This window comes from Nanorana parkeri, unplaced genomic scaffold (assembly GCF_000935625.1).
Source record: "Nanorana parkeri isolate BGI_ZX_2015 unplaced genomic scaffold, ASM93562v1 scaffold665, whole genome shotgun sequence".
NCBI lineage: Eukaryota > Metazoa > Chordata > Amphibia > Anura > Dicroglossidae > Nanorana > Nanorana parkeri.
The window spans coordinates 542,618-556,980 of NW_017306933.1; the positions used below are offsets into that span (position 1 = coordinate 542,618).

The 14,363-nt window shown below is 39.6% G+C and overlaps 1 protein-coding gene across 3 annotated transcripts in view; it reads right to left on the reverse strand.

The window, feature by feature from the left end:
* Positions 1-14,363, reverse strand: part of LOC108792635 (potassium voltage-gated channel subfamily C member 1-like) — a 114,045-nt gene that overhangs the window by 17,773 nt on the left and 81,909 nt on the right. For all 3 annotated transcript variants that reach the window (XM_018563452.1, XM_018563451.1, XM_018563453.1), the window contains exon 3: positions 3,874-4,068. In XM_018563452.1, coding sequence (XP_018418954.1) covers positions 3,874-4,068 — 195 coding nt within the window. The remainder of the gene's footprint in view (positions 1-3,873; positions 4,069-14,363) is intronic.

The window sequence follows — 14,363 nt, forward strand, 5'->3', positions numbered from 1 at the left end:
GACGATGCACAGCGTGTTATAACTAATAGCAACCAATCAGATTTAATCTTTCATTATCTTAAAGGGATACTGTCAAGCATTTTTAACAAATACTCATATTCAATTTATTTTAAAATTTGATGGGATTTTTTACATAATGTACATGGTTTATATGCTTACTTTGTCATATTTAATTCCTACATCCTATTGACAAATACCTGTCCATAGATACAATAATAAAAGGGATAGAGGAACCGAGTTCTATCACCAAGCAGAAAACAGAAAATGTATATGAAGTGAGCAACTGCATCATATGCACATAATTAAAATTACAACAGTAAGCATTTTTTTTAGTTATTTCAACACATGCTGGTAAATTGGCTTGCATTAAAGTATACCTGTATTTTGATTAAATGTATCAGATTGCTAATACCCCTGCAAATTAGCAACCTAAAGGTAATTAAGCATGCCTTATTAACTAGGAGCCTCCAATGAGCAGTGCTCTAAGTGTCTTCTAATATGGAAATCAGATTCCCTTCTGCATCCCAAGTCTCAGCATTGGTCAGTTAGGGCTTCAGTTCGAGCAATGGGTCATTATCGAGGCACAGGATGGGTAGAGAAAAGTGAACAATGTCTACTTTAAGAACTGAAGTCAAAATTTGCAGATCAGAGTACAGCGGGTTTCAAAGTTTCCAGGACACACCTGCAGATATATAAAGGGTGGGTTCAGACAACTCAAGGATTCTACTTTGCAGTGCTGTTATTGTCAGCTTATTCTAACCACAGGCGTTCTTTAAGATCGCTTTCACAAATTTTATGTAGAAAACCTTTAGGAGACAGTGGATTCCCTTAAGAGCATTGATAAAAGTGAAAGATAACTTCTGATTGGTTGCTATGGGTGCTCATATGTTAAACATTGCTACACATCTCATAACAGTAGAAAGGAAGTATCTCTTGGCCCTTGTGACTTGCACAATACTGTAAATTGGGAAATCTGGAGGAGACTGGCTTCACTTGGTATCTCCTTGTCAAGTAAACAAATATACTTCCCATTTGCATACAGCTACAAATAAAAAAAAAAACATGCACCATGTGCAATAAAATGTTCAAGCACACCAACAAGCAGAGCTTAAATACATAATGGTTCACACATCGGGACAAATGTATTGGCCTGAAATTTGGGATGAAATTGGTAAAATATTTGGCTGGCTGATAAAAAAATTCTCCTTTTTTTGTTAATAAACTAACAGCCCACCCCCTCCATACAACACCAGCCTGTCTTGCCTGTGGCCGCAGGGCCACAAATGTTCTGGACCGTTGTAACTGCAAGGCTTCCTATCAAAGTGGGCAAAAACAACCTGACACTATGTGCAGCTTTTCAACTTGACCTACATGACATACAAAAACCAAGTTCTTAAGTTTGTACAAGAACAGAGCTGTTGTTGGAGAGTCACTTAGCCGCTGTCCACGGGCAAGAATACATGACATTTTTCTCAGCAGATTACTTTAGGCAATGGGGAATATAAAAAATACTATCAGAATTGGCTAATCCACTGTGTTGTATAACCAATTCTTCAAGTCTTTGGTACATGTGTACATAAGGTTAAGAATCCACATCCAAAGTAACATTGAGTTACATTATTTTAAATGCTGTTTGTGTTGTTTTTAATTACATCTGTGGTATATGGACTTAACCAGTTCAGTGGTAAGGGTTGGTAACATACCTGCATGATGATAGGTAAGTTACATGTATGTCCCTTCAGTTTGCATATGTTCTTCCTTGGAGAAACTAATGGTTCAGAAGAGGTCCATGTCTTTCATCATTGTTTATCTTTTTTTTTTGGTAATTAGTGGACTGGACAATAATAATGCCATGTGTTGAGAATTCTTTGTGTTGTGTTACACATCAACTTATAGCTACCATATATGCTTACTATGTCTAATGTTGTAACACAGTGCAATTAGAAAGTATATGCAGTAAACCACAGCAGCAAATCACTTTTTAGCAATATTGGTTAGACTAATAAAAACTGACCTGTGATTGGTTGCTGTTGCTTATTGCTCTGTGCCCTATGCTTAAAATAAAGCCAAAATTGCAACTCCAAAATGGAGCTGTAATTGGCAGTAGAGCAATTTATTATTATAAGGAGGGGTTTAGTAGCTATAGGTATGGTTTATGGCTTGGGAAGGGCTTAATGTTGTAGTAAAATTGGAGAGTATGCGTTATGATGAGTAGACACACACACATGTTTGCCTGATGAAGGGACCTTTAATGGTTCCGAAACGTTGCTGTCCACTGATGATAGATACCATGTATGTTTAACGTCTGAATAAAGGCATTTTACACGTTGGACCTCAGTGTGCGGGTGACTATTTTGATACTTTGACACACACATTCACACACACACATCCCACAGCGACACACAGTAATGTCCATACTGGTCTCTTGCATGACAGCTCAACCTACCATGCTGGTAACAGCATGACAAAAAATATGATTATGCTGCCTCATGTAGCTGTAGTGCATATAGAAAGATTTTGATACAAGTAGCAAAATCTATTGGGAATGCAAATAATGACAATAATAAACATATACAGCAGTAAAACCTCAGTCAGATATCGGGCCATTATGATCTGTCACATGAGCTGAAAAACAAAAAGAGCAACAAAAAAAATACACAAAGGTCGAAAGTCATGCTGCCTCATGTAGCTGTAGTGCATATAGAAAGATTTTGATACAAGTAGCAAAATCTATTGGGAATGCAAATAATGACAATAATAAACATATACAGCAGTAAAACCTCAGTCAGATATCGGGCCATTATGATCTGTCACATGAGCTGAAAAACAAAAAGAGCAACAAAAAAAATACACAAAGGTCGAAGGACATAACACAGAACATGAACATATGACTGGCTAGATTGCCATTTCTTCTTTTTTTTGACATATAAACATTGAAACAATAGACAATACGTTGTATGAACATGTTGTCCCACCTTTGGGTACTGCTATGGAATCTACACAGTTGTGTTGTATTTATATGTACTACTTTGATCTTGTTCTCTGAACACTTGTTGCTTGCATCCCAACAAACATATTTCAAAGTTGAATTTCTAGCAGGCCAAATGACTAACAAACATTGTGGTCATTTTGCACCACAAGTCTATAATAATTCATTAAACAAAATCTTACATGCCAACAATCCCAGAGAAAATATCAGGACAAATTAAACCCCCGCCCCTGAGATTCCCAGTTCCAAAAGCACTACCTGCTCAACAAAGCCTTAACTCTGCCCATTTTTGAGTCAAGTCCCTCTTGCATGGCCAAAGGGGCCTGAAATTAGGGTCTGCTGGCAAGTGTGAGCTATAAAAAGAAGTTTTTTGTGTTTTTTTGAGCAGCAAATTGAAAAATAGTTTGCTGGATGCTCTAAACATGCCCAATCTCAATTGTATAATGTCTTCTTTACAATAAAAAGTGAGATATTGCATGTTGCGTTTTGTTGCTGAGCTGCTTCTGTTTGTCACAGATCTCCTCCAAGTTTCCTTACCACCATGGCATATACACAGTCCAACAGATAAAGAGACTAAAGTGTACTATTTGTATTAGAGCAAACTACAGGAAGCAAAACTGCAGGGAAATGTTTGACTACTTATGATAAAACGGCCTGTAGCTTACATTGACACATCCCACTGGCGGACTATGGATGTGCCAAAAGAAGGCAAATGGAATTTGAACCAGCAAGATCGAAGTTGTAGAAAGCAGGCCAGAGATATTTTCTTTGCAAAGGAGATTCAAGGGGATTCATATTTGTTTCAAGCCTTGCATTGGTGCAGATAGCTGTATAAAATGAAAGTGAGCGATGGAGGTGGAGCAGAATGCATCAGAGGCAAATACCTTTGCGGATGTTGCCGTCTGGAGAATGTGCAAAGTCTCCGGTGGACAACAGGAAACAAGCTCGGTCACGATTGTATCTCTCTCTTGCACCTGGGGTAACAGGGGACTTTTCTTCTGGGGAGAGAGCTTGGTCTATTGTTGGGCAATCCTCATTGGCCAGTGCAGCATTGGCAGCATCACCGTTCTGTTTGGAGTCTTTAGGAACAGATTAAGAGAAGCAAATACATGCAGAGATAAAGTTAGTATCACAAGGTAAGAAAAGTACATGCAAATATGTGTTTCCCCTTACATTCACCATATTGAATGCCTTCTCCGTTGTTTGCTAAAGTGTTTCTCCAACCAAAGCGTTTTAGTTTAGTTTTAGTGAGGAAGGGCTGGAACCTCTATCAGGTTTTTATTGCTGTCTATGTCCTTGCTGTAGAGGCTTCCCTCCCTTCCTGTCCCTGTGAAAACATAGAAAGCGAGGGAAAACTCAACAACAGAGGCACAGCAGCAAACCAATGACACAGGTTTTAACCCTTTTCCACTCTGTTGAAAACAGAAAGAATAGTTGGCTTTAAAGTAAACCTGTCATAAGCCTAAAAAAGTTCTATATTGTGGGATCCATTGATTGCTTTCAAAGGCCGTTTTCCCTAAGCCATTGCTTTTGTATTTTTTCATCAAAGGTTCACTTAAAGTGCCCAGGCTTATGATAAATTTACTTTAAAGAACATACCAGACAAACATATATAACAACGTTTAACCCACATATGCATATTGCAAAAATGATAACATATGATCTTAATTCAGCCAATGAGATAATATGAAATCTGACTTTATTTTGAGTTGATGCAAACCAGCTGAAAGGCTTGCAATGGAGTGCCAACACTATATACAGTACTGATGGACCAGAGGAGATGTACTTCTTAGGAAGAAAAGAGTTCAGTATACAATTTTTGGTCTATTCACATGGATGGGTGTACACATAGAAATAAGAAATGTAATATGTATCCAAATGTATAGTACATCCAAGAACTTATTGACACAAAATGTTTATAAAATAAATAAATCAATGATTAAACGTCAAAAAAGTTAGCAAAAAGGATAAATAGCTAAAACAAAGTACAATGCTTTTCAAACCAGATTGTACATTGCTAGCCCCAGACAGCTGGAAGTGTAAGGGTTTGTGTACACGGAATTAATCTGCTTGCACTTGAGATGCTTTTGAGGTGCTTCTGAGTTCCTTCTGAGTTGATACCTTAGTTGCGTCAAGCTGCTTTTGTATTCACATTCCTTTGTAGATGGAAGAAAAGCAAACAAATGCCCAAGCACACAAACCCTTACTGGTACTGTAATTCCATTGTATAATGTGACCCTAGAAACCGGGATACTATTTTTTCTGCCAAATTTGGTGGCACTCTCTTGTCTATGGCAGCAGGAGCTCATTCTCACCATTGGACAGGTCTTTGTAAGAGTGATCAATCAAATAATAAAACCTTTTCTCTTTTTTTTATCTGCCTCCCCCATGCTTAAATAAGCAGCAGCAAAAGTGTTTGGCCCATCTTCCATATATATATGTAGACACTTAGCCAAGACTACAGCTTATACTAATGAAAAGACCTGAAGGTAGATTGGCATGGTGCCTGTACATCCAATTGCCCTTTTAAATATATGGGCAATCTTAAGGAAATGAAAGTCAATATTATAAAGGATTTTTTTTAGTCACTGGGTTTGAAGAACAATACTATACAATTAGTATGTATGTGCTTTTGTTATTTTCTCAGAATCATAATGCAGATCTACACTTAAGTATTTTCAAGCCTCTGATCTTCTATCACTTTATTCTACCAACAAGCATAATATACCATGGGCAGGACCTAGGCCCACAAACAGTATGAACTGGAATCGACTTATTGAAGAGGTCAGCAGCCATATCTAGCTGCCATTTTCTTTTGGCCATATGACATGAAAAACTCAATGTAAAGCATTAACTTTATTGTGACCTTGAATTATATATTCCTTTGATAAAAGCATGCAGTTGAACTCTCCAATGACAAGAGGATAATTGAACATACTTCTAACCATACAGCCTATAATTTATTGTAGAGACTAGGGAGTGCAACAATTTAATCATACATATAATGGAATTGGTGTGGACAAAAAAACAAAAAGCACCAACGTTTTTCTCTGGTACTGAATACACAACTGACAATGCAGTTCTGATGGTAGAATGCCATATTATTATTTACCTCTTGGATACACCTAGATGTACTTGTGATTACCAAACATGATTCAGAAACTCAGTCAAAATGTGTATGTAGTTTTTTTCCCCTTATAAAACACATTGTGTAGAGGAAGTCTGATTTCATATAGATGGTCCACTTTAACTGTCTCACTACCTATAGAAGACTCCCTATTAACGTAGATGTAAACCCTACCTGGATGACATTTAGCTTTTAAAGCACTGTGTGTCATAATCAATTACCATAAAAAAATACTTGTTTTCACATTGTTTGCCCTTTGTTGTACCTCAGTGCTGCTGTCTCTTTGTAGTTACTTCCTGACTACATAAACTGAGCAGGACTCTTTGGACACCCCTGTATAGTGAGGTTATGTTTGTGGTGATTTTTCAAACAGAAAGTGCGTAGTGTTATTCATACTTAAAAGGAAAGTCCACCATGAACCAATATTTTTTTTTACTGGTAGACCCCAGCTGAGTGATAATATCCATACATTGCTCGGCCGTTTCCTGATAAATCCGAGCTCTGTCGCCACCAACCATCTCAGCAAAGTTTGATTACAAGATCAAAGGAGCTGGGTTGGAAAATTGTCTGCTGAACAGTGATTGTTTGGGAATGGAGACAATCACAAGTGCCGGTGTTCTATCAAAAGCTCTGACTTGTCGAGCTCTCTGACTGGGTGTGATACTCCTCAAACCCCTCGGCCGGGACGTCGAGCCGTACGCACCACTGCGCAGGCGCGGCGCGAGACTCCTCCCCCTCTCGTACGTCGTCCGGCGGTGTCAATGCGCAGGCGCGCCTCGAGAGTCCGCCCACTCACCTGAGTAGTCGGCATAAAGCCGCGACCCACCGTTTGATCGGCGTCCCACTATTGTTGAAGCAGGACGCTGATCAACCGACAGCCCTGCTGCTCCAAGATCCACCACTGAAAGAGAGTTGCTGCAGACGTCCATCCATACCTGCCATAGCCACAAACAGCAAGTATTACTACCATAGCCATAGGGCTATGGTAGGGGGATCTCCACAGCAGTTCCTACCTGCCTAATCAACTGTATGCCATACTGCAGTCTACCCTATAGCATAACCATATGCCTACTGAACCTAACGCATAGCTGTATGCTTCATCAACTGTATTCCGTACTGCAACTTAACCTAACGCATAGCTGTATGCTTCATCAACTGTATTCCGTACTGCAACTTAACCTAACGCATAGCTGTATGCCTACACAACTGCTTGTTTTACTGCAACCTTAATCTATAGCATAACCATACGCCTACTGAACTGTATGATTCTCTGCTACTTACCCTAACGCATAGCTGTATGCCTACGCAACTACTTGTTTTACTGCAACCTTAATCTATAGCATAACCGTATGCCTGCTCCACTGTCTGCTCGGTAATCAGTTACCCTGCCTCCTAGCTATCCTCCTGTTTATACTGTCTGCCTTATTACAGGTGACCTACCTTACGTGTGAAGCGCAGGTTGAGGTGTGCTAAACGGGGTATGATGTGAAGCAGCTCTCTCCAAGCCTTATCAATACCCTGGGCATCGGAGGTAGAGCTGCGATCTGATACCGTTCCCTCAAAAAGCAAAGCCAAATCCACAGCTGCGGTCCAAGGACCTTGATAACCCCTGGGGGTGTATTACAGTGCGCATCTCACATCCGGTGAATGCCAGTAGGAGAAGTACAGCAGATGGAGCTAGTGTGCATGGGCAGAAAATCCTTGTCGAACTGTCGAACTATTGCCACTGCGGCTCATCGGATTCTATAACCTAGTACAAACTTGGTAGTTTTCTCTTTCTAGGTTAGAGAAGCCGATAGCCGCGCAGGCACAGTGGCAGATGTGGTTGTAGAAAGAATCATGTGACCGTGCAGGTGCTGTAACATAATATAACCTTTGACTAGGTTATAGAATCCGATGAGGCAATAGCCACTGCGTCTGCACGGCTATCAGCTCATCGGCTTCTATAACCTAGGAAAAATATAACTGTAGTAGGCTATAGAAGTGGATAGCCGAACAGGCGCTGTGGCAATAGTTAGACAGTTCGACAAGGATTTCCTGCCCATGCTCACTAGCAACATCTGTTGTAGATCTCCTACTGGCAGTCACCGGATGTGACGTCACCAGTTGGAGAGGTCGACAAGTTGGAACTTTTGATATAACCCCGGCTCTCTGAATACAATAGCCGGCAGGGGCAGATTTCTCCATCAAGGCTTAGCTTGGATGGCGGAATTGAGCAATTTCTCTTGTTCAGGAAACCTAGGTGTGTATGGCTAGTTCATATGTATTACTGGTTTCCCACAGCTAGTCGGCCCCGCTGGCTGTCAAAATACCTGAACAATCTAATTGGATGATCAGATATTTTGAGAGCCAGTGTGGCCAACTAGCAAGATAATGAAGCTTGGCCCAGTGGGAGATTCCTCCATCCACACAGTTTAGCGTAGATGGAGAAATCTGTTGCACTTTTTCCATCTGGCCACAGAAAATCTGCAGATAATCTATAGGTGTATGGTGAGTGACATCTGCAAAAAGGGGTGGAGTAGGGGTGGAGTAGTATCGCCACTAGATTTTTGGGAGATATAAAAGAGGGTGCATGTTTCATGTCATTTTTTTGAAAATTGAAATACCAAATTTGGATAAATAACACTTTTTAGGTGTATCTAGTTATTTTCTGGAAAGTCTGACATTGTAAGGAAGCTCAGTTAGATTAGAAATAAATAATGTTTACTCTTTGCTGCCTTAAGCTGGCCATACACCCCATGGGCTTAATGAGAAAAAATGCTTGAGTAACCCAATTGTGCTAAACAGCGTGGCTGGGGAAATATTCCCTATCAGGTTTTTGTATTTATACACTCGGCACCCGCAGATGTCAGAATACCCAAATAGTGATTGCAAATGATAGACTGCAGTCTCTGTTCAGCCGACAATTTTCTGCCTGGCTCCTTCCGTTGATTGAATAAGTACACAGCGGGGCCACAACAGGGCCACAACAGGGCCAAACATGTGATCAGTGTATGGCCAGCTTCATTTCCCACTTACCCTGCCTCTTTTGCACACTGTATAGTCAGTTTATGTCTTGCTCAGCTATCGCTTTCTTAGGGATTGAGATATACATTTTTCACACTGCTGTTTTACTGGAAAGTTTTTTTTTAGCATTTAGTTATTAAAGTAGATGTAAACCCAATCACTAAAATCTCGTACATACGCATTAATTGAATTTCTAAATCTGCAGCTTTCAACAAAATAATACCTGGTGATGCTGCCATGAAGTGTCATAGGGTGACAAACTCTGTTCATCCTAACTGTGCTCCTTCATTATCAGCTGGTCACATGGACTTCCGGTGGAGATTACAAATGACCGTTATTAAGTTAACGTAATGTGTTATTAACACACATGTTGCAGGCATCGTTCACCATTGTCACAAATCAGGAAACCAGCCCTAAGAAATGCCATGCAGACATTGCTGGAGTGCATGTAGACAGGAAGTGGCTGAAAGTAGGCTGCAAGAGATCAACAGCATGAGCTGCAACAAAGGATACATAAGTGAAAACAACTATTATATTGAAAAAATAGCAATTTTTTGATACACAGGAATTTAGCAAATTAAATCATTTGATTTGAGTTCACATCCACTTCAAGGGTACATTGGAACCTTTCGCTTTCTTCACCCTTTAATTCTCCGGTCTCCATCCAAGCACCAATTTCTAACTTCCTGCTCAGTTTTGCCTCCTTTCCTTCCAACACGCTCTTTGTGCATTGCAGAATAATTCAATAGGAATATTGCATTTTGCGTCTCAAGTAGATTCCCCCTAGTGGCCAGGAGCTCCTTTCATAAGAATGGTGCCCTGTCTGCTGATACACTGGCATGGAAATGGGGAAGTTTCCTCTCTGGTGTCATCAATGTCATTTCTAGCTCATTGCGGCAATCCAATTGATGAACAACGGCTGACCACACTTTGAGAATGACTTGTCCATATAAATGCTAAAAGATGCACAATATTCTATGTGCTCCCTAGAGAAACACATTTAAATATTTAATTATGAGTACAAAGAATACTACAAAAGATAATACAGTCACAAATGAAAAAATTATATAAGGTTAGACCTGATTTTAAAAAGCACTTGATGACGCATGATTGGATTTATACAGTAAGACAGGGATGTGCAGTTTCTGCATCTAGGTCCCATGTGGCCTTAAAGCCCATTTCCACCTTTGCGGAGGTATTTAAAAAAAAAACATATGCCAGCAATGTACACCGAGAGAACATGAAGCAGGCATATGCAGTTGTTGTATATAAACATAGAAACATACTTTTTTTTGTCCTCTTCATCTCCTCATGGCTCCTTTGAAAATACCCACCCCTTTGCTTTGCAAGCAGTCTGTGTATATGAATACTCTCTCTCTGAGCTCTCTCCCCCCCATTCATTTTTATTCATAGTGGCAACCCCCCTGGACAGTGTATTGTAACCTGGAAAGGCAGAGCTGGTGTGCAGTGATCTTGGTACAATGATTTACAGGGAGGGGGTCCGCTGCTTTACAATCCAACCCCAGTGTCAGACTAAGCTTCCTTTGGAGAAAATTTTCAGTTTTCTCAATAGGAAGGCCTACTAAAAAGTCCCCCAAAAAACTAAGAAAGCCAGCAATGTGAATCATGAAAATGTACACTCATACACATAATCACTGCACCTCTACATCACCACAATAAATGTAATCACTTACACTTACTTGTGTCTGTACAATCCACAAACATGTATGTTTGGACTATATAGTTATAAAAATGAAACTGAACTGGTCTAAAACATTTCTAAATTAAGAAGAGTTTTGAACTGGCCTGCAGCTACTTCTAATAGTTTTGATTTAAGGGTGATGTCACTTTTCTTTCAGAAGGCTGGGTACCCTGAATCTTGACAGTATTTTACAAGCTGTATAGCTACCTAGAAAATGTAGCCGATTTGGTTTTAACATACGGACAATATTTTAAATAAGTTAACATGGCCACAAGTGCCCTTTAGGAACACACATAAAAGCTCTGTCAGGCTACAATATTGCAATGCTATAACTACCGACTATGTAAACTAATGTTGTTACCCAAAACTTAAAGCCCAGTTCTGGTTAGTTAATGTATTATAAATATTGTGCCACCCCTAAGCTGGTGCAGAATAATTCTGTCAAGTGTAAGATCTAACTCTGTGTAAAACTTTTTTTCCATGGTCCTGCATTCTGTTTTGGGCCCCAAGGAACCTGTCTTTTTGCTGGTCTCCAAGCAATTAGAGCTGCAGCTAACGATTATTTTCAAAATCGATTAGTTAGCCGAATATTAAGTTCGATTAATCGGTTAATCGGATAAACTATAAAATAAAGTTTAAAAAATGGCTCCAGTGATGGGACTACTAGTTTGTATTGAGGTTGTAGTCCATCACAGGAGCAAGCTTGGACCGGTGGAAGTAAAAAAGAAAAAAAGATAGTGTGGTGTGCAATATAGTGAAATGGAAAGTGTAAAATTATACAGCAATGCATGCAGAATGGCAATGGTTATAGAGGACTACAAAACCCAGCAAAAGCACATTATACAGCACAATGCAGAATACCGCCAGCTATAGAGGAATACAACAAATCCCAGCAATAGTACATAATAGCTGACGGCATTCTGCATTGCGCTGTATAATGTACTATTGCTGGGTTTTGTAGTCCTCTATAGCTGGTGGTATTTAGCATTGTACCACTTTATAATGTATTATTGCTGGGATTTGTTGTACTCTTCTACAGCTGGTGGTGTTCTGCATTGCGCTGTATAATGTATTATTGCTGGGACTTGTAGTCCTCTATACAGCGCAATGCAGAATATCACCAGCTATAGAGGAGTACAACAAATCCCAGCAATACATTATACATACAGTGTACAATGTATTGCTGGGATTTGTATTCCTCTGTTTACTATACAGCACAATGTACCATCAGCTATAGAGAAATACAAATCCCAGCAATACATTATAGAGCACCATGTGTGGGAAAGTGCAGATGTCGATTAGTTGTTGCAGCCCTACAAGCAATTGTGTTGCTGCCCCTCTCAATGATGTTATCACATACAGTACAGGACCAGTGGCCAGTGGTGGTCCTGCTTTGCATGTGGTGATGTTGTGGTGCATGTCCTCATTCCGGGGTGGGAGCTAAGAGGAACGCAGCACCAGCAGCAGCAGGACAGCAGAGTAAAGTTTATTTTATTCTTTTAGATTATCGATTAAATAAAATAAGCAATGAATTCTGCATGAACTAGTGGAAAGTCACAATTTTTATAATTCATTAAGTGCCCAGAGTTCCGCTTTAATGTGGTAGCACAATACAACACATACCCTTTTTAACAAAAGTATGTGCCTCACTATAATATGATGATGGATAGCTGCCTGCTTGGATTATTTGTATGTAGCTTCGTTAGCATTTTAGATCTCCAACCTAAAGTAGGTAATTGGCAGTTGAGAATGAAAAGCACAGCAGCTTAAAATTCCTGTAAGCTAAACGACACTTTTAGAGCACCCTTTCTCAGGCAAATACTAAAACTAAACAATTGACTTTAAGTTAAATGGTCCCCTTCAGGGTTGCCATAAAAAAGGCCCCCTGCCTCAAATATCTACCTCTTTTCTTGAGCTGGGGTGGACTAAGAAACTTTGGCTTGGGTGGCAAGTGTGCCTTGGTGCCACAGGGACCGGGGTTTGTAGTGAAAGCTGGGTGTTTCTAAAGGACATGGTTTATCTAGACATACTTTCACATTATCCAGTGGCAAATTACATCTCACAGCCGCAAAATAAATTATTACTGGAAGAATTCCCATTGCCAGATGTTGTGATCACAGGTTTGAACATAAAGCAGGTAGCTATATGATATCCGGCATGTGTTTATGGGCACAGTACTATAGTGATCATCTGAATAATGTCTGCATTGTGAAATATTTAAACTCATGGCCACCACCCCAACATATCTTACTGAAAGAAGGCACGTGCCCCCTGCCCTCTATCCCAGTCCTCCCCTTGCGTCAGGGATTCTAGCAGCTGCTCTCTCTCTCTAGTTGGGAGTTGAGTGGTTGATCTCCCCTCCATTTTTTAAAGGCAGTCTTTGGAGGTCCACTTAACCTTAAGTTGATTTTGGACTTAAGGTCTACTTTCACTAGTGTCACAGTAAGATCCTTCTTTATTTAATCTTTTAAGGCTTGTATCAAGTTTGAAACGAATTGTAGTGCATACTGCATAGAGCTAACCAAATTTTCTTTAGTTCCTAGTTCTAGTTCCTTTTATCTATCTTTATCCCTGCATTTACTCTAAACATTATGTCTACAATAGCCACCTATTTTCCATCGATAAGTCATAGTTTGGCATTCGACTTAGTAATCTTCCAGCAGGTCTTACATTGGTGCATAGTACTAAATTAACCTACATTGGCTTCATAGATATATTTTAATGGTTGAATGTTCTTTGTTGCAAACAGAACTGCTAGCTTATCTTAAATATATGCTACACACCTTAACACATAGTAATAGACAGCACAAATTATAAAAAGGTGTAACAAATAAAATGTATAACTCAAACAAAAGAAAACATGAAACAATTGTCCATATCTCTGAGCAATCTTGGATATACAATAAACTCACCAATGTGTATCACTCTAGGTACAATCCCACCACCTACTGAACTGGAGGTCACTGCACCAAAATAACTACCTGTTTAAAGGGAAGTCAAAAGGCTTTTAAAAATCTCCTCTCCAAGGAATCAAATTTGCTTCCCACTATAGTCCTGAACTCTGTGTAGATCGATATCTTACCAACAAATCAGCCTGTTCTTGTATCAGCATATAAGTGTGCAATGCTCAGGATAAAGAAAAAAAGGTTTCTCAAAGTGTAATAGGTTAATTGTTATAAAAAAAGATGGTTAAAACATCAGAAAACAAAGCTTCAGTAAGTATCTCAATATCAGGCATGTACCAATGTGTCTCCAAGCCCAGTCTACAAATACAAGAATTCCAGCTTACTTCATACATCATTCAGGCCCAATCATAAAAAGGTGCAATGGTGAAATGGCAGAGTGTGCCACAACAACATAAATCTCAATCCAAGATATTATCAGAACACCATGTTCAGGTTAGAAAAAAAGATACTTTATTGTAACCAACAGGAAGTGATGTTTTAAGGCAACTATAGACTTCTTCCTCAAGCAGCAGTGACAGTGATTGTCACTGTTGCCTGAGGAAGAGGTCCTTAGTGGCCTTGAGGCATTGCTTC